This window comes from Dipodomys merriami, unplaced genomic scaffold (assembly GCF_024711535.1).
Source record: "Dipodomys merriami isolate MVZ:Mamm:240054 unplaced genomic scaffold, mDipMer1.0.p SCAF_12, whole genome shotgun sequence".
In the NCBI taxonomy this organism is placed as follows: Eukaryota; Metazoa; Chordata; class Mammalia; order Rodentia; family Heteromyidae; genus Dipodomys; species Dipodomys merriami.
The window spans coordinates 43,018,019-43,039,226 of NW_027202493.1; the positions used below are offsets into that span (position 1 = coordinate 43,018,019).

General features: G+C 38.5%; 1 protein-coding gene and 1 long non-coding RNA gene across 10 annotated transcripts in view; one reads left to right on the top strand and one right to left on the bottom strand.

Annotated features, from left to right (window-relative positions):
* The first annotated feature begins 13,939 nt into the window (after nucleotides 1–13,939).
* Hmbox1 (homeobox containing 1) overlaps nucleotides 13,940–21,208 on the top strand; it is a 69,176-nt gene continuing 61,907 nt past the window's right edge. For all 9 annotated transcript variants that reach the window (XR_011370792.1, XM_070016766.1, XM_070016769.1 and 6 more), the window contains exons 1-2: nucleotides 13,940–14,017; nucleotides 16,305–16,781. Coding sequence is in view for 8 of the 9 variants with exons in the window: in XM_070016766.1 (XP_069872867.1) it covers nucleotides 13,995–14,017; nucleotides 16,305–16,781 (500 nt within the window). In the remaining variant the exon portion in view is untranslated. The remainder of the gene's footprint in view (nucleotides 14,018–16,304; nucleotides 16,782–21,208) is intronic.
* On the bottom strand, nucleotides 13,971–16,439 carry LOC138823412 (uncharacterized). The gene is made up of 3 exons (XR_011370793.1): nucleotides 16,350–16,439; nucleotides 14,835–14,895; nucleotides 13,971–14,053 (listed from the first exon to the last, which is right to left on the bottom strand). It is a non-coding gene; the product is annotated as an uncharacterized lncRNA (long non-coding RNA).

Here is a 21,208-nt window from a genome sequence, read left to right on the forward strand (position 1 = left end):
CCACTTGAGCCACAGTGCCACTTCCGGTTTTTTTCTTTTTGCTTATGTGGTGCTGAGGAATCGAACCCAGGGCCTCAGGCATGCAAGGCAAGCGCTCTACCACTGAGCCAACTTCCCAGCAGAACTCAGGATCTTATACATGCTGGCCAAGTAATCTTCACTGAGCTGCCCAGGCCTGGTTTTTAATCTTTTATTTATTATACATTTGTAATTGTTGGGTAATTTTCGAGCACTAATAGGATTAATATTGCCACCTGTTGAAATCGAAGTGTCTGCAATGTAGTGACTATTAGTCAAGGACCAAATCAAGAAGCCAAAAGTTGTCCTCTAGCTCTTCCTCATTCTGGTATTTTTTAGTTGCCTAACTAACTTCGGACCCACTTTCATCCGACTCTAATTTATGGATGCCTCCTCTATGCCAAGACAATAAGTAAAATACTACAATGCTTGAGTGAGTGTCTTCTAGCTGAGACATGTATGCACAACTTTGAATAAACTAGATCCTCTTCTTTTTTTTTTTTTTTTTTGCTTATGTGGTGCTGAGGAATCGAACCCAGGGCCTCATGCATGCAAGGCAAGCACTCTACCACTGAGCCACCTTCCCAGCCCCTAGATCCTCTTCTTTATATGATGACCTTGGATCGCTTTCCAAGGAAGTTAAAAGCTGAAGCTAGCAGAGGCTTGAGGTTTAGGTTTGAAAGTCATAACCTCGATTCTGGCCACATTCTGTTACTAAAAGCAAGCTCTCAAGTCCAGTCATACTATAGTCCTCTCTTTGGATAGGAAGAAGGACAAAATTACACTGTAAGGAAGCAATTTTGACATGTATGAAAATAACCTACTGCAGTCCACCCCTCAACTGCCACAACTCATGTTCTTCTCACATAAAAATGTTCATTTTCCACCCAAGGTCTTAACTGATTAGAGCCTTGTTGTAGAAGTCCACAATCTCTTGAGTTGCATTAAGTTCACTTCTTCTCATGTGAGTCAGAGACCTGTGAACTAAAAAGACTCAAATCAGTGATCTGTTTTTTCTTAAGGAACAAATATGATCAAATTAAACACAGTAAGCAGAGAGAGAGAGAGAAATGATCAATAAGTAGTAATGAGTGAAATAGAAAACCAGCAGGAAAAATAATCAAACAGCTATACTTTGAAAAAGAACCAATAAAATGGACAGATCTTTAGGTAGACTGAGCAAGAAAAAAAAAGTCAGTATCTGGAATAAAAGAGGAAATACCACAACATATACTGCAAACATTAAAAGAATAATCAGAAGATGGGTGCCTGGTGGTGCACATCTATAACCTCAAGAGGCAAGAAGTCTAGGCCAGCATGGGCTGTCTAGTTCAAGACTAGCCTTAGCTATATAGTAAAAAATATAAAATTTAAAATATCATGAGCCACATTGACATCTTAGGTTTTTGAATGGACACAAACCATCAAAGTTTACTAAAGTAGAAATAGAGGATTGGGTATTATGGCACATGCCTGTAATTCTGGTACTCGGAAAGTTGAGGCAGTAGGATTGCAAGCTCAAGAACTGCCTGGATAAATAGTGAAAGCTTGCCTTAGAATTGGAAGATGAAGTAGTTAATCATACAATCTTTGTGTCTAGTAAAGTAATTAAATTAATAGTTAAAAACCTTCCTATAAAGAAAGATGATTTTGTGATTAGTTCTCCAAATATTTAAAGAAGAAACAATGCCAATCGCATATAGTCTTTCAGAAAATAGAAGGTTAGGGAACTCATCTCCACTGATAAAGGGCTAGAATTACTCCGGTATCAAGCAAAGACATAAACAAGGAAGTCTGTAGGCCAATATTCCTTAGGAATAAAAATCTGTAATAAAATATTAGGAAATGATAAGTAAACCCAGTGATAAGTGAATCCAGTGTACAGTAACAGGTTAATACATCATGACGTGATGTCAAAAAATGTAAGACGAGAGCTAGGAAGGTGGCTCAGTGGTAGAGTGCTTGCCTTGCATGCATGAGGCCCTGGGTTAAGCACCACCTAAGCAGAAAAGGCCAGAAGTGACTCTGTGGCTCAAGTAGAGTGCTCACCTTGAGCTGAAGAACTGAGGGACAGCACCCAGGCCTAGAGGTCAGGCCCCACGACTGACACAAAAAAAAAAAAAAAAAAAAAATTAAAATTGGCTTAACATTCTCAAATCCACATTAACAGACTGAAGTAGAAAAAAGTTTAATCATTAGATGCATGAAAATTTGGTTCAAGATTTAAAAAATTGAACTAAAAAAAATCTAAGCGCTAAAAACAAAACTTCCTTAAGATTATTTTTTTTTAAAAAAAAGGTATTTGCTAAATACCTAAAACTTTATCATACTTAATGGTAAAACTACATGCTATGGTTAGGAACAAGGCAAGAATTTCCGTAAGTACAGTATATGTGTAATTCTTTGTCAAAGCTGTGTGGTAGGAAGATAAAGACATATAGAATGTAAAAATGGACACAAAACTGTCCTTATTCATAGAGAAACTGTATATTTAGAAGTTCCCAAGGAATCCGTTAAAAATGTTTGTTAAGTCAGTTTATCATAGCAATGAAATTTATGAAATACATAGAAATCATTTTAGTTTTGCCTCCCCACCTCTTATACTAGCAGTTATAACTAAAAAGTGGCATAACAGTGCCATATATAATTATACCAGCTGCGATGCTTAGTAATACATGTATTAAAAGATCTAATGCTGAAAACCATAAAGCACTACTGGCATAAGGTAAGATCCAAATAAGTAGAGAGAAATAATGTGCTGTGTGTTGTGGATCAATAACTTAAAGCTTTCATTTTTCCTGAAATTGATCTATATTCCACAAAATTTCTGTCAAAACTAGGAGGTTGTTTTGTAGAATTTGGTAAGTAGAGTGGCATGTGTCATTTATATAGAAATCCAGAAGATACACAATACCCTAATTATTTTACAAAAAGAAAAAAAATGGAGGAAGCAAACAACTTGAAGACTTACTCTTCACAAAATACCAGGTGGCTCACGCCTATAATCCTAGCTGCTCAGGAAGCTGAGATCTGAGGATCATGGTTCAAAGCCAGCCGGGACAGGAAAGTCCGTGACACTCTTTATCTCCAATAAACCACTAGAAAACTGGAAGTGGCGCTGTGGCTCAAGCGGTAGAGTAATCGCCTTGAGCTGAAGAGCGCAGGGACAGTGCCCAGGCCCAGAGTTCAAGCCCCATGACCACCACCAACAACAACAAAAAGTATGGCATAAGGATAGGTCAAAATGGAACTTAAATAGACCTTCCTGTCATTAATGGGTCAATTGGTTTTTGACAAAAGTACCAAGAGTATTTTGTTGAGCCAATAGTGGTCAAGGAAACAGTTTTTTTTTTTTTTTGGTCGGTCGTGGGGCTTGAACTCTGGGCCTGGGCACTGCCCCTCAGCTCTTCAGCTCAAGGCGAGCCCTCTACTGCTAGAGCCACAGCAACACTTCCTGTTTTCTAGTGGTTTATTGGAGATAAGAATCTCACAGACTTCCCTGTTAGGCTGACTTTGAACTGTGATCCTCAGCTCTCAGCCTCCTGAGTAGCTAGGATGACAGATGTGAGCCACCGGTGCCCCGCGGAAGCAGATACTTTAATGTGAGGAAGAAGGAGGGGATGGGTCTGGACACTTACCATTTCTACAGATTGGTTCCTTTTGTTTATTTGGATGAAAATTGCAAATAGGCTGGGAGCAGCTCCCTTAGTGTTGGAAGCCCTAAACTCCTGAGTGTCCGAGGCTTACAGGCTAGATTTTCAAACCCAAAGGTGTATAGATTTAAGCCCTGAGAACTCGATGCTATGGCTCCAAGCTTTAAAAGTGATAGACTTAAAATCTAAGTGCTCAGGTCAGAGCAAGCTCAGGGCTTTCAGAGCTAGAGCTTTATTGCCCTAAGTTTTCAAAACCAAAGACATACAGTTCTTAGGTAGTGCCAGCAGCCCAGCCAGCACCTAGCAGTTAGTGTTACAGCTGCCAAGCTTTGGGTGATGGTTTCCACAGCATTTCTCTGGAACTCACAGCGACCAGACTAGCCTCAGCTCTTCAGTGGCTCACCTAATGCTGTGTCAGCTTCCTACAGTATTTTACTTGCAGCTGCTCTCTGGAGCTCCTCAGCCTCTCTGAGGTTGAGAATTTTGTCTGCTTTTTACACAATCAGCTCAGCTCACTTTATACCTATGATATCCAATTTAGAATACCCAAGTCCTTGACCACTATTTAATCAACAGACTACTTTAATACCTTGATCAAACCAATAGACCATTGACAGTAAGATCTTACGCTATTTTGACCAATCCATCTATCCTATGCTAGAACCAAATAAGCCTTACTTAGGGACCCAATGAAATTGAGAAACAGGCTGCTTAGATAGCTAGAAACAGGCCAGAAAAAAGCTGCTAATACAGCCAGGAAAAGATGTAATACATTTGTGCCCAGCTTCCAGCTCCACCAATCACACCCTTAAATATGGAAGCCTTAAGTGTGTACCAGTAACCAGCTTTCTACTAGTCTGGAGGGGAAATATCTGTCCCCTGTCCCTCAGTGCTGTATTTATTAGCTCATCGCTAGATCCCTGCGGATTGTCACAATGTGACTGAAGTCTCTTGGAACAGTTATGATGGCTCTAGAGGCAGGAGTGTGGCCGCCACAGCAGCCATTGTTGCAGGGTTTAGTTTCTGTCTTTTGATAAATGATAAATATGAAAACATCTCTTTTTCTAAAAACAAAGTATAATTCTCTATTCAGAAGAGGTGAATTTCCCCCCTCCCCGCAGTATTTCAGTGGATTCAGAAATAGATTTAGTTAAACTTCTTAATTTCTTGTTGACTGTGGAAATCAAAGTAGATATAATCGTTATTTTCATTTGTCTACGGGAAGAACTGCTGACATTAGTTTTGCATCTGCTCTGTAATTTCATACCAAGCCAGTCCTTTTTTTTTTTAACCATTATTTTGTGAGCAATTGAAAATTGAAATGTAGTCATAACAAATAATCATATCATTTGCTATGTGAATTAATATGACATTATAAATATATACTACATGTTACATAATTAAACTTCAACAGTACTACTACTAGTCAGCAGTGTACTTTTTGCCTGGATGCTTCCTCCACATACTTTTTACTTGTAACAATATCTAGCCAGACTCTAAAACATGTAATTTTCTACTTTTTGTTAAGTGATTCCCAGGAATATATTAGACACTTTGAGCTGAAAAGAAAATGATTTCATGTCAAATGAGACAAACACTATGGCTCTACAAATCCACTTGTCTTTGGTACAGGGAAATGAGTATTTTTAATATGTGAGAGTTAGATGACAGATTCATCCATCCATCATACATTTAAGCTTTCTATGTTACAGAGATTAATCTCTATTATCTTTCTAATGCCTAAGATAGTTCCTGGAACACAGTTGCTCCTTAATAAATAGCATGGGTGAATGAGTAATAATCTGCAAGCCTCTTTTGACATTCATTAGACCAGCAGTTCTAGATCCTTACATTCTATTTCTGTCTTAACTTTTGTTTGTTTAGATTTCCAAAAAACTAAATGAAAAAAAACTAGTAGCTACCGATGTGGGTGGAAAGCACTGTGAGGTATACCAAGTATAATAAGTGGAAAGCATTATTATTATGTACTTTATAAACCATAGGGGGTTTGTTTCAAGATGGAATTACTCTTTATCGGGGATGGGAACCTTTTTCCTGCTATTTGCGCATTTATGAATTGTTGGTACAGGCAGAGATGCATAGGAGAAGCATGTATGTTTGTGAACTGTATATAGCCTGAGGGATGGATCCCTTCCTCCAGGGCCACATGTTTCCCACCCCTGATATACTGACATCCTTGCTTATCTTTGTATAATACTGAATATCTTTATTTTCACCTAAGATTCCAAATTATATAAAGCTAGCTCTCAAATTATTTTCTTATGATTTGGCAAGCCTTTAGGTTTTAGTGTAAACTCCATCTCCTATAAATGCCTGCCTCATCTGTATATTTGTAACTATTACTTTTTGTACTGTAGAGCATAAAAGAATTCTGTATATTACTTTAACTCTGGATAAAATGGAATAGGAAAATTGTTAAATTGAATTGAGATAAGTACTTTGCTGTATTTTTAGAACAGAACAAAATGTCCTCAACTTAAAAAACAAAACAACTCTTTATTTGATCATTCTGTAATTTTCTACCTCTAGGTTAAAACACATTTATGTTTTCCCTTATTTCTGATCCCTGACTCTTCCTACCTTTACTCTTTTTCATTCTTCTAATTTTTCTTCTTTTTAACAATCTAGGTTGCATGCGGGGGGTGGGGGAAGCTGGCACTTCATCAAGAACATGATCTCATTGCTTTCAATGGCTTAGAAAAGAATCATTTTAAAGCAGTTGAAAGATTTCACTTTGGAAAGTAGGTACTGCATAACTAAGTGTGTTGGTTCCCAGCAGAGCCTTGAGTAACCTCTTTCCAGCCATCCTCATATTTTCTTTCTCCTCCACTTCCTGTGGAGTGAGTAATAGCCTAAGTTTTAAAAAATCCAATAAGACTTTGGTTTGGGCTCTCTTAACAGCATGTACTCTTTTCTGTTCCTTCACACCTGTCCATAAAATGTTTGTATTTTTGTAGTGAAATTGTGTCAGGCTTTCTCGCCTATAGAGTTGGAGTGTAACTTACACATTCCCTCTACTCCCACAAACCCCCAGCCCATTCAAAAGTCCCCTGGAACAGAGGTGGGATCGTCTTCCCTGTCCTCCTTGGGAGGGCTGCCCTCTGGAGCTACCCTTTGTGGCTCTTCCCCCTTGCCCCGCGGTAGTGAGACACTTCACTGCCAGGTCACGCTGGGACTCTCAGAGTGAAGACTGCAGTGAGGAAATGTCCTCCCAGTGCTTCAGAGCTGTAGGTCTTCAGGGTGCCGACAGGCACAGGAGCGAATTGGAGAGCTGGGTCTCCCCCTCCCCGCGCCAGTCTCTGTCCCAAAGCAGTAGTTCGCACATTTTATAGTCCCTCTTGAAGAGCAGATCCTCCCTTTACTTCTTTGGGGCTTACGACCAGTTCAGAGAATCCGAGGGAAAAGAACACCATGCCATTTCTTCTTTTACCTCATTCTTCGGGTCTTCTTCCCCGCTCCTCTGCTCCACTGGAGTCAGCAGCATCCTGAATCGCAGGATACCATGTATGTGAAAGGCGGGTCACGGCCTTGTTGTCTGATAGGTGCTGTATCCTTAATCATGCGGGGACCAACCTCAGCAGACTTGTTACTTTTGTTGTTGTTGTTTTTGGTTGGTCGTGGGGCTTGAACTCTGGCCTGGGCGCTGTCCCTCAGTTCTTCAGCTCAAGGCTAGTGCTCTACCACTTGAGCCACAGGGCCACTTCCAGCTTTTTCTGCTTATGTGGTGCTGAGGAATGGAACCCAGAGCCTCATGCATGTGAGGCAAGCACTCTACCACTGAGCCACCTTCCCAGCCCCTATTTGGCTTGAGTGTGTGTGTGTGTGGGGGGGGTGTTGTTGCTTGTTTTTTGGTTATGGGGCTTGAACTTTGGGCCTAGGTGCTACCCCTGGGGTCTTTTGATCAAAGCTAGTGCTTTACTACTTTGAACCACAGCTTCACATCTGGTTTTCTGGTGGTTAACTGGAGATAGTCTCACAGACCTTCCTGCCTTGGCCGGCTTTGAACCTCAGTCCTCAGATTTCAGCCTCTTGAGTAGCTAGGATTACAGGCTTGAGCCACCAGCACCTAGCTATTTCTTTTCTTTTATTCTTACAAATAATATGCAGACCATAACATCAAACGTAAGTTGTTTTGTTCCTGTGTGAGTGTATCTATAGGGTAAATCTTTTTTTTTTTTTTTTTTTTTTTTTTTGCCGGTCTTGGGGCCTGAACTCTGGGCCTGGGCGCTGTCCCTCAGCTCTTCAGCTCAAGGCTAGCGCTCTACCACTTGAGCCACAGCACCACTTCCAGCTTTTTCTGCTTATGTGGTGCTGAGGAATCGAACCCACGGCCTCATGCATGCAAGGCAAGCACTCTACCACTGAGCCACCTTCCCAGCCCCCTATAGGGTAAATCTTTAAAGCCAGATTGTTTGATTAAAGATGATATACATTGTAATTTGGACCCTACCCTCTTTCCTGTTACTAAACTTTTTATTTTTACCTAACGTATGCTCTGAACTTCTCCTTTTGGTCATCTGATTTTATCACCATCTGATTTTATTTGTGATTGCACAGGCAATGCCCAAGCAACATAAAATAAGTAGACCAGGAAGACATAAGGAAAAAAAAATGAACATGGCTTGTTTTACATAGATGGGAGATGGAATATCTTCTCTAACTTCTTCTAATCTCTAGCTGAGTCTTAAAAGTTTAACTGACATAAAAATAGATTTTCAGGAGAAAAGCATACAACTATTTTATTTAGTGCTTTTCATGGGAGCCCTCACAAGAAAAATTAGGGCTCTAGTAAGCTTAAGACTAAAAGCCCATGCATGAACTACATTGGACAAACAGTAGTAAATTGTGAAAAGTGACAAGACAAAGGGGTTTGGACCAGGGCAGTTAGTCCTGGAAAAGAGAGTAAGCAGATAAGGGTTGGTTTAAGAGGTTTGTTTCTCTCATGAGATTTCTCTTATCCTGTGTCTGGTGATAAGAATGTCTTCCTTCCTCTGGTACAGGCAGGACACCTGACTCATGGGAGCTTTTTATCTCCTGCTTTCAGGGAGCAAAAGGAAAGTCAAAGTGCTCTTCCTATATTTGCTGCTTTTCATGTGCTTTTAACTCCAAGTAAGATGCCACATCCATATAATTTGGGGTAGCATGGTATGAAGCCCATCAACACAAATAGTTACTTTGTATCTTGAGACCAACCATAAGCTACAGCTCAATCGTAAATAGTAGTGGCTACTTAATATCTAGAGAAGTAGAGTGGCTATTGTTACCTTGCCTGGCAATGAACTGAATGATGCAGGCCCTGTGTACAGGATTATATGTGGGATTAGCAAACTGGTTTTTATTTGGTTGGCTAAGTTTTGCTATTGAAAACAACAGCCTTGAGATACTGTGTAGGTCATCTTTGAGATACTGTGTAGGTCAGGTAGCATGCATACACAGGATGGAGCCAACCCTTATCAAAGGACAAAATTCCTTCAGTTTAAAGATTCTAATTGGCTTTATTTTAGATTCTACAGTTGGAGAACATTTCATTGCATAGCATAAAATGTTCTAGTGAGCCAAGCAGAGGAGGATGGTTTTATAGACAGAAAAAAAGACTGAAGAAAGCAGTTGGGTTAGTCATTTCAAAATTACTTTCCTTGAAGACAGGCACGTGAAGACAGAAAAAAAAAATTTGATTGGGTAAGACTGGATTACCTTTTTGCCTGTGTGTGAAGACCAATGCTGAGGGAAGTTCATCATTCTGCTGATTAAGCCTGTTCTGGCGTTCTGGCTGTTGTCTGTCTAGTCCTGACTTCTCAGGTCCAGTAGACAGTTTAGTCTGGTGATAATGGAACTTTAGAGTGAATTACTTTGTTTTGATATTTAGCGTGGTATGCTGGGTCCTAATACAAGAGTTTGGGTCCCGACAGTAAGCATATTTTTATTTGATGCCCCTATTATTTGATAGTGGTGGTGGTGGTATTATTATTATTTAGCTGCCAATTTTGTCCCTTGCTGTTAGACATAGTGGGCAGCTCCTTGCATTTCTCTAGCTCTCCTCACATATTTGATGTACTTCATTTGCTGCCAGTGCAGTATTGCCGATTTTTAAGTAGACAGATCTGCATATAGCTATTTGCTATTTTTTTGAATCTTTATTTGGAATTCCTTTCACTGTTTTTTTAGTTGCAATTTACTGAAGCATGAGCTCCTATGTCACATTTTTATTCATTTGATTACTGTCTCTTATGACTCCAACAGCTTTTAGAAAGATTTAGAACTGTGGACTTAGAATTTGAGTAGGCAGCCAGTGCCAGTAGCTCAAGCCTGTAGTCCTAGCTACTCAGAAGGCTGAGAGCTGAGGAACATGTTCAAAGCCAACCTGCGCAGGAAGGTCTGTGAGACTCTTATCTCCAATTAACCACCAGAAAACCGGAAGTGATTCTGTAGTTCAAATGGTAGAGCACTCACCTTGAGCTAATGAACTCAGGGACAGTGCCCAGGTCCAGAGTTCAAGCCCCACAGCCAACCAAAAAGAAAAAAAGAATTCTAATAGGCAGGAACAAAAAATACTCCTGTGTGTTACCCTCCTTTTTATGATCTCTACAAAATTCTTTCCAGATCCTTGTCATTATTTGGAGGGAACTCCATTGCAGATAATAAGGAATACTGAAATGAAGCTTAGGAAGAAGGGTTTTTCTGTCTGAAGTTCTTTATGAAACACAGTTGTAGCCAAAAGTCTGCAAGCTTTGGATTCCTGTCAAGGAGTCTGGCCTGGCCGACATCAGGCCTGGAAACCTGAAATAAGCCAGGACCCCCCCCCACTTCCAGGGAACATTCTGGTGATAAGCAAACCCTTACTGTTAACTACTAAGGAGCCAGAATGAGCTTGGACATTAGCCTCTGTAATCACACTTGCTTCCTGCGCTATTTCCTCCCTTCCTCCCACCAAAACTTGCTTACAAATAAATACTCGCTACAAACGTATAATCTGGGCTCCTCTCAGCCCACCACATAAAATAAACCGAGTTACTCCAACCCCTCTGAGGGTTTCACTTGGTCTCTTGGTGGTCTATTCATCTTTCCCTGACATTATGATTTCATTGGATGAAAATTATAGCTGGTTAATCTTGTCTTTATTCAATTTTCCAGAAATCCCTACAAGGGAAGACTACATAGTTATTACTATCAGCTCTTTCTACCTCTTGTCAGACCCTCTCCCCCATTCATCCCCAATTTTCTCCTTTTTGGGAAGAAAAAATTCCTTCAAGATGGCTAGAAACTATTGTTCTTGGTGTGTTTTTCTCCAATAGTCATTTATTCTTTTTTTGGGGGGGGGGGAGTAATTGGTCATGGGGTCTGAACTCTGGGCCTGGGCGCTATCCCTCAGCTCTTCAGCTCAAGGCTAGCTAACACTCTACCACTTAAGCCACAGCACCACTTCCGGCTTTTTCTGTTTATGTGGTGCATGTGAGGCAAGCACTCTACCACTGAGCCACCTTCCCAGCCCCAAGTCATTTATTCTTAACTAGATAATTAAAAAAGGTTTGTTACAGACACTGTAAACATGAATTTGGGGGACAGGAGAAGATGAAGGGGGAGTGAATGTGGTCAAAGTACATCATGGGCATTTATGAACATGTCCCATGAAACCTACTGTTTTGTACAATTAATATACCTAATTAAAAAAAACAAACAAATACCAACTCTTCCACTTTGGAAAGAAACATGGGACAGTGCGTGCTTCTTGCATTGCTGGGGATAGCAAGCCTTGACCAGGCAGCTCTTGGCTGAGAGCTACCTGCTTAGTGTTGCATTTTTGCCTACTCACAAAACAATTTTCTCATAGCTTGATCCACATAAATGCCCCCACTACAAAGCAAGTATTCTCAATTCAAGCCAAGCAACCTTGAGATTGGCTTTTTGGTTTTTGTGTTGATTTTTTTTTTAAATGCTGTCTCTTTTGACTCCTTAAATCACTTTTCCCTTTAGGATACAATAACTTCTTAGAAAGATGCATAATTCAAACTTAGAAGGGAAAAAGGGAAGGGAGCTAACACTTGTGGGTGCCTACTCCCAGGACCTCCTTTACTAGATCGTATTTAGTCCTCAAAATGGCCACATGAAATGTAGATAGTTTCCATGCTTTGCGCAAGAGGAAAACAGTGCTTAGCAAATTTAATGAATTTGGATTATGACCAAGGAGGCAACAAGAGGAACCTGAACTTTCAAACATAAATCAGGTATACTTCTAATCTATTCTTTGTATTGTTTCATTCTATCCTGTTTACAATTTAGAAAGATTACTTGTGGGCTGGAATGTATCTCAGTAGTATAGTGCTTGCCTAACATGCATGAAGCCTGGATTCAGGCCTGAGCACCACTACAAGAAAAGGAATTGGGAGAGAAGGGGAAGAGGAAAGGAGGGAGGTACAGAGGAAGGAAGGAAGAAAGAAAGGAAGGAAGGAAGGAAGAAAGGAAGGCAGGCAGGTAGGCAGGCAGGCCGGCAGGCTTTTGTACAGTTGAAAATAAATATCCTTGCATATACTTCCTTATGCACTTACTTGATAGATTCTCAGAAGTAGAATTGCCAACTCAAAAATCTTAAGTATTTTAAATTTTAATATACCTCACCAGACTTCTTTCTAAAAAGATATCATAATTCAGATTAATGAAATATGATAATGCCATTTTGAAGGGATTTCAATCTTTATACTTTTTGCTCAAGTGAGGTCACATTATTAAACGAATAGTTATTTCCCTGATTTGTAGCATATCTGAGGAGTTTTTATAAGCATGGTATTGGGATCTGCTTCTTGTATACATGGCATTTCCTCCCCTCATTTTGATTCCAGGGTTTTTTTTGAAATAAGAAATTTTTAGCTTTTGTGTCTGCCTATATTTCTTGTCTTTGTTAAGAGGGTTTTGAAGACATATCATCTTCTAAATTTTGTTGTAGAGTGTGTTGCTGTGATTTTTTTACCTTTATTTTATCTGGAATGTATTTCTTAAGTCTGCAAAAAAATTAAGCATAAGAATAATTTCATTAATAGTACAATTTAGGGTATGCAAATGTGAAGGATTCTAATTTTGCCTTGTAGAATTCACATATATAAATTAGTCACGGTTTGACACTTTAGTCTTACTTAATATAACTCAATACTAAATATGTACTTTATCTCCTTTTACTTTTTATTTTTTATTGCTATTATAAAGGTGATGTACCAGAGGGGTTACAATTACATAAATCCAGTAATGAGTACATTTCTTTTTGGACAATGTCACTCCTTCCCTCTGAATATGTACTTTAATGTGTGTGTTTTTCCACCAGAATGTTTAACTTTGTCTAATACATACTTTTTAGAGTTAATGGAAATAGTTGTCTACAGACATTATGGTTTGAAAACTGCTAATAAGTTCAATCTTTGTGATCTTTGATTGCTAAACTGTGAATAACGGGTTTCATTTTTGCGTTTGTGAAGATTTGTGTCTGAATTAAAAAAGGTGAAATTGTCTCAGTGTTGAAGCAAGTCACAAGGTGGAAGTACTTCGCTTACTTTATCATCAGTGTGTTTGTCATCTGTGTAGGTGACATCTGTGTTTGTCATCTTCATGGACATAGTCATTTTTCTCTAAGTTGCTGGTAATACCAACCACTTGTTAGTTTATGAAGTACTTCATCACCTTCCTTTAAAATTATTTAATAGCTCTCATCTATCACCCCTATTTTATAGATGTGGAAATTGAGGCTTAGAGAAATTAAGTCACTCAAGATGATGTTAGCAGTAAAGTAAGCAATATACTCAAAATGGCTCCAGCGTTTACCCCACTTGAAGGCATTTAGTTATAATTATGTCAGGGCTTGCTTTTTGTTTATTAGATTCTTTATAAGTGCACTGATGTGATTACCAAAATGTTAAGTTGAATGCCACTGCAGTATATCTATTCCATTGCATGTGTAAATCTGTGTCTCTGAAGGATTCCTGCTAGTAGATTAAACTCATAGGGCATGTTTTTGTTTTCTTTTTTTTTTTAATTACTGTTTCCAAAGGAATTATATGGAAAGTTCCTGTTTTGTTTTGTTTTTTCTCTTAATTTTTTTTTTTTTTTGCTTTAAGCCAATGCTTCAGTTCAAAATTGAAAATGGGAGTTTTAGAAACATATTTAACTAATATTAACTCTTAATTTCCTTAGGTTATGTAATAAAAATTTTACCAACACTTGAATGACATAAATATTTTTCATTTTTCTATCTTTATTCTACAGAATGATAAATAAAGCTGACCGTCCCTGGACAGAATATTAATCCTCCTCATGTAAAGTATGCTCAGTTCCTTTCCAGTGGTGTAAGTAGTCTTCCTCAATTTTTATTCTTCAAATTGCTTTAATAAAATTAAGAAATTATTATAATTGTAATTTAGATTTGGCAACAAACATTTGTAGTTTGCAAAAAGTTTTTTAGACACAGAATTTATTTTTATTTAGAAAGAGATACAACAAAGCCAGGCACCATTGGCTCACGCCTGTAATCCTAACTATTCAGGAGACTGAGATCTGAGGATTGAGGTTCAAAGCCAGCCCCTGCAGGCAAGTCCATGAGACTCTTATCGCCAGTTAACCACCAGAAAACCAGAAGTGGTACTGTGGCTCAAAGTGGTAGAGTGCTAGCCTTGAGCAAAAGATTTCAGGGACAGCGCTCACACCCTGAGTTTAAGCTCCACAACTGACAAAAAAGAAAAAATGCAACAAGAAGCAGAGATTAGGAGAGTCACAGTTCTAAGGCCAGCACACACCAAAATTTAGCTGGCCCCTGTTTGCACCAAAAATCCAGCATGATTGTGAATACCTGTGATCCCAGCTATTCTGGAAGTATGATCTGGGGCCAAAAAAAAAACAAAAACTAAAGTGAAAAGGGCTTGAGAATTAGCTCAAATGCTGCTAGTACCTGGCTAGCATGCAATAGGGCCAAGAGTCCAAACCCAGTACTACCAACAAAAACAAAACAAAAGGCAAAACAAGAGAATCGATAATAGAGATGAGTAAGTGTCCTAGTCCTGGGACAAGGAGTGGACTTTCAAGACTCTCAACCTCTTTTTCCATTTCTATTTTCAACTTGTACATTTTGACTTTAATTTTCAATGGAATATACAATCCCATACTTACTATTTTCAACTCTGTAGTCTACAAGCTCTCTAGTCTAGGAACTTGTGCCATAGATGATTAGCTATTGGAGAGAGTAGAGTGGGTGTTAGATTGTTTGTGACAAGCAGAATATTAAAAGCATGTTACCCTAATGGTGCTCTTGTGTGCCGACTCCTTGCATCCATAGCTATTCCTCTTTACCTGTGGAGAACGATAATGCAGTTAAGCCTATTAGCTAAATGCAGTTGCTAGCTGTTCTCTGGAGTCAGGCAGAAATACAAATTGAGGTAGTGATATTATGTTGAGAGTGTTTCTTTGCTAGGATATGTATGAACTGTAACCACCAGTTCATATTAAATAGGCTTCTGAATAAAAGAATTCCGGGAATTTCAGATATTAGTGAAGATAAAGTATCTATTAGCTCATTAAGTACATCTTTAGAGTCTAATGCAGAGTGCCTTTAGTATAAGTATTCTGTAAATTTTGGTGAAGTCTGTGTTTACTTAAATTCCTTCCATTTTGGTTGACAGCTCTGTAATTCAATAAGTGGGCATTAAAGAGGTTTTCCTTATTTTTTAAGTTTTTCTTTTGTTTTCTCCCCCTCCTTTCATTGATTCTGTAATTTAGTGAAAAGTTCCTGGAATAGATCTAAAAGATATGAAATGTTGCCTAAGTTTCTGCTGAGTAACAGTGTCTGTGGGTAATCACTGGATCTTTTTAGATCTTGGATTTTTGGTTTTTTTTCCGCCCTTCTCCTCTCTTCTCCCCTCCCCTCCCCTCCCTTTTTCCTCTTTTCTTTTGTCCTCTTTTCATCTATTCTTTATTTCCTCTCAGTTTATGAACTAAGCCATAATTACTGAATGTAACCATTATTTTTATGTTTTAAACATTGTCTATGTTTTTAAATAATATAATGCACTCCAGATGGAAAAAACTCTTGAGCTCTATCACATAGCCTGGGCGAAAGTATGATATGTACCTAGTCCCTTATATTGATTTTTGATTTAACTAATACTTTGGTTCTAATATTTATCAAAAATATAGATTGAATTCCATAATAAATTAAGTTTTATATTACACCTGATGTCCATCTACTAGTAAACTGAGTATCTGGTTTTTTTTTGTTTTGTTTTGGGGTCCGATTGTGGGGCCTGAACTCTGGGCTTGGATGCTGTCCCTCAGCTCTTCAGCTCAAGGCTAGCACTCTACCACTTGAGCCACAGCGCCACTTCCGGCTTTTTTCTTATGTGGTGCTGAGGAATCGAACCCAGGGCCTCAGGCATGCAAGGCAAGCACTCTACCACTGAGCCAACTTCCCACCCTAAACTGAGTATCTGTACCCGTTCATTTGCCATGAAAAAAAAAATTGTAGCAGACATGTCTTACTGTTTTCAGTAAAGAAATACATGTAGAGATAATGTATCTTCTGCAGAGCATTCTCAATGATGTGCTTTTTGGCAAATCTTGTTAATGAAAGACTTTTTTTTTCAGTTTGCTGGAAACCATGTCTCACTATACAGATGAGCCCAGATTTACCATAGAACAGATAGATCTGCTTCAGCGCCTCCGGCGTACTGGAATGACTAAACATGAAGTTCTTCATGCATTGGAAACATTGGACCGTCTTGACCAAGAGCATAGTGACAAGTTTGGAAGAAGGTCCAGCTATGGAGGAAGTTCATATGGGAACAACACCAACAATGTTCCAGCCTCTTCCTCTACAGCTACGGCTTCCACACAGACCCAGCATTCGGGAATGTCCCCATCGCCTAGCAACAGTTATGACACTTCCCCACAGCCCTGCACTACCAATCAAAATGGGAGGGAGAACAGTGAGCGATTGTCCATATCGAATGGGAAGATGTCTCCAACTCGCTACCATGCAAATAGCATGGGTCAGAGGTCATACAGTTTTGAAGCCTCAGAAGAGGACCTAGATGTAGACGATAAAGTAGAGGAACTGATGAGGTTAGTTACTTTACTTATTAAGAGTTACCCCAAAATGTCTCTGTTCTTCAATTTTGTAATAGGCACTATTTTAGCTATACTCATTAGAACTGATTTCTCCTTATTTGGAGATGAAAGAAAAAAATTCAAATTGTGTTTTTTAACCACATTTTTCCTTCTTCTGACTTTTCTTTTTGCTATTTGATAAGCTTTTTTCCATTCTCTCTGTTTATCAAGGATTTGCCTTTATAGTGGTAGCAGCTAATGTAGGACTGACAGAAGTTAGTATAATCATCATTTACACCCTTATAATTACTTTATGTGAGGCACAAAATAGATTTCTGATACAGAAAATGCATACTTGTCATGTTTCCCTAAAATCTTCCAATCAATGAAATAATTTGAACAACTATTAGGTAAGAAGTAATTTTTAGGAAGAAAAATAGGCATACATTCTGTCCCTTAAAAACTAAAGATATACTTTTAGCAACAAATGCAACACACACACACACACACACACACGCACACGCACACGCACACGCACACACACACACAATTACAAAGTTAATTGTAAACACTTGAGTTTTAAACACCAAGAAAAGAAGCCCCCTGTTGATAGAAGAAGCTTCACACCAGGCTTGTGTGTGAAGCTGAACTATCTTAGCACCTGTTATAGCTTAATATGGCAAACTGAGTAAGTAAATTGGAGAAGTCTTCAAAATAACCTCAGCTTTGAAATATTGAAACTGTATTTAAAGTTAAGGCACTTCAGACTTAGCTGTTGCTTTTGAATTTAACATATAGTATTGTTAAAATTAAAAGGGAGAACCATTTGGGAAAATAAGTTAGTTCACTCATTGAACTATAATAAGATGAGTTTTTAATTATTCTGAGTAGAAAGGATGTCTACAATAAAGTTTTTGTTCAGATACTAGCTTCTGGTATTTCGTGATTGTTGCTGCTAATCAGTTTTGATATCTTTTTGCTGTAACAGTTCCTAAACGTGTATAGATGTATAACAAGTATGGAAAAACCGTCTTTTTAATGAAATACTCCAGAAGATAGGATAGAATAGTCTAATAAGGGTCTAAGTACTTGACTTTTCCTCATAGGGTGGACAAATGGTTTTAAATCTACTGTATCTGCACAGTAAACAAAACCAATTAGCAATGATAGACTTGGTAGTTAAGTCTCACAATTACATGAATTGAAGTTGAACCTTTAAATCTATATGTAATTCTAAACACTATATTAAGTATTTCACTGGCATACTATATTGCTGGTTGCATTAGACACTGTCTTTATTATCTGGGGACACTGTCTTCTCTTCCTCTGCTTCCTTGTTAGAACTGTATCTTTGGTGACCCCTAGATGTAGGGGATTCCTTTAAACTTCTGGCACTTTCTGTCCTCTGCCATTTAGCTTCTCCAGCTCTTGCTTTCTTACAGTGTGTTCCTCCTTACTTTTTTGAATACTCCTTCTTTGGTCAGAAAGAAAAGTTTATTGGATGACTGTTCTTTGAGGCACGGAGGTCAGGGGGGTGGGCGGGGGGGCATTGAACTCAGGGCCTGGGCACTGTCCCTGAGCTCTTTTATTCAAGGTTCGTGCTCTACCACTCTGAGCTACAGCGCCACTTGTGGTTTTCTTGTGGTTAATTGGAGGTAAGAGTCTCACAGACTTTTCTGCCTGGACTGGCTTTGAATCATGATGCTTACGTCTCAGCGTCCTAGCTTGGATACTGTTCTTACTACAGGCATGACAGCCATGGTGTACACTTCATCAGAGAAACTGAAACTCAATAATTTGCCCAGAAAACTTGAATATTAGGTGATACAGCCTAAATTATAACCCATGTCTTTATCATCAATGTATTGCCAGTATTGGTTGCCACTGGAAATAAATTGTTCATGTTTATAGATCTAATAAGACTTTGGGAAATGTCAGTAGTTTAACTCAAGACACAGTATGAATCGCCAGTTGAGTTTCCTTCCTTCCCCCATAGGATATTTGCCACTTTAATTCAACTAGTTGCTAAATAAATATATTTTTAATTTGGAGGAATATTAGAGAACGTTTTGAACAGTAACCTAGCAATTGACTGCTCTTGCTGGTCCTCAGCCCTGTAATGCTGTAATGAACTGGAGCTCATAGTCTGTTTAAGAGCAAGAGTCTCCGAATGCTTCCTGCGTCCTCTGCTTGTCAAAGCCACTTCTTGCTTGTGTACATTCCCCAGCTTCAACCATAGATAGATTTCACAAGTCTCATAATCCAATGAATATATATTAGGTTTTATAATTTCATGAGACATTATGGAGTTGTGGGGTTTTTGGTAGAACCTCATCAAGTTATAACTTGATCAACTTATTAAGAAAGAGTAAGAAGAAAGAAAATACTTCCTCCATTTTTTAGAGTAAATAAAAAATGATGGGCTGGGAAGGTGGCTCAGTGGTAGAGCACTTGCCTTGCATGCCTGAGGCCCTGGGTTCGATTCTTCAGCACCACATAAGCAAAAAGAAAAAAGCTGGAAGTGGCGCTGTGACTCAAGAGGTAGAGCGCTAGCCTTGAGCTGAAGAGCTGAGGGACAGTGCCCAGGCCCAGAGTTCAGGCCCCATGACCGGACCCAAAAAAAAAAAAAAAAAGAAAGGCAAATGAGCATTTGAATTCACAATGAATTGTCAAATATAAAATTTTAGGAAGGACTATAAATCTAACAATTATTTCATATGATAATGTCCTTAAATATTAAAATGAAAATATATAGGAGTAAATGTATATATAGATCTATTAGTGTATAACAATTTAAATAAGGTTCATTAAAAATAAACAGAATGCTATTATTTATTACCCATGTAGTAATGTTTTATACAAAATTCTAAGACTTTCCTTCAAGTTGGTTAGCTGTAGGCCTAAAAATAGAATACAGGTGAGCATCTGTAATTTGAAATCTGAAATGTTTAAAAACTCAAAACTTTCTGTACAATAACATGATGCCCCCAATGGAGAGTTCCAAAACATTCAACATTGTCCATGCAGAATTTTTTTTACAATATTGTCTAAAATTAATTCAGGCTGTATTACAAAATATAAATGGAACACAGTGGTGTGATTTTATGTTTGTACATAGACCCTATCCCTAAGATATCACACTATATATATATGAAAATATCCAAATCTACAAGTACAAAATCTGAAACATGTTGCCCCTCTGCATTCAAGATGAAGGATATTCATCTTGTATTTACTTGTCTAGGTAGGATATTTACAGCCTGCAGGTAATTAGATGAAATGGTCAAGATACATACTTTCTATGTCAGTTATTTATTTAGAAAAGTTTTGCCTTTAATGTTACCTAAAATTAAGCTTTGTGTACATCCACGGGCAGAAATTTATAGGAATAAATTTTAATTTATATCTGAAAGCAGTTTGTAGTTTGGCAGTGTGAAATATACTGTTTTGATAGGTATTGCTTCATCTCTGGGTGTCTCTGAGAAACTTATCAATTAAGGGAATATGAAAGCTCTTAAAGCATATCATTTAAAACCATGTGATCTATATAATATCTTTGATCCAGAAAATGAAGCAATGTCATCTTCAACTGCCATAAGTAACTTTTCTATTCTGTTTTTGGGCTTACATATAAATTTGAAATTAAGAATTTAAAACTGCCTTATAACTTACCTGGATCAGGTTTTCCCTTTTGCCATTACTGGGGTTTGAACTTAGGGTATTGAGTTTGCTTGGCTTGCCTGCTTGCTTGGTACTGTCACTTGAGCCACATCTAGCTCTTTGCTGATTATTTGGAAATGGAATCTCATGGACTTTTCTGACCTGTCTGGCTTTTCTGACCTCTCAGCCTCCTGCATAGTTAGGATTATAGGCATGAGCCACTAGCACAGGACCATTTTACAACCTTTTACCTCTTACTGTAGATTTGTACACTCTTTTAACAAATTGTTTGATTATATGACAATCTTTATGCTAAAGGAATTTATTGGCAACCTGGAGAAATAAAACAAAAGTTGGAGTAATTATAACACAGGCCCTATACCCACCAAAGTGTGGGGGGGGAGAGAGGGAGAGAGAGAGAGGGAGATCGAGCGATCTTTTCTTTTACCTTGAGAATCAGGGGGAATCTCTGATTAGATGATAGTTGAGGTGTGTGATTCAAAGCAGGGTGTGGTCCACTTTGGAGGCTAAGCCAGGAGGCTGTATCAGTTCAGGGTCAGTCTGAGTAACATTGTAAGACCCTGTCTTAATGAATTCCTTTAACTATTAAGAAAAGTCTGTACCAGGTTCTAGTGGCTAGCTACTCAGGTGGTAGAGATCTGAGGATCAGCGTTTAAAGCCAGACTAGTTAGAAAAGTCTGGGGAGATTCTATCTTTAGTTAACCAGTAAAAAAGCAAGATAGGAATGTGGCTCAAGTGGAAAAGTACTACTGTGAGTGAAA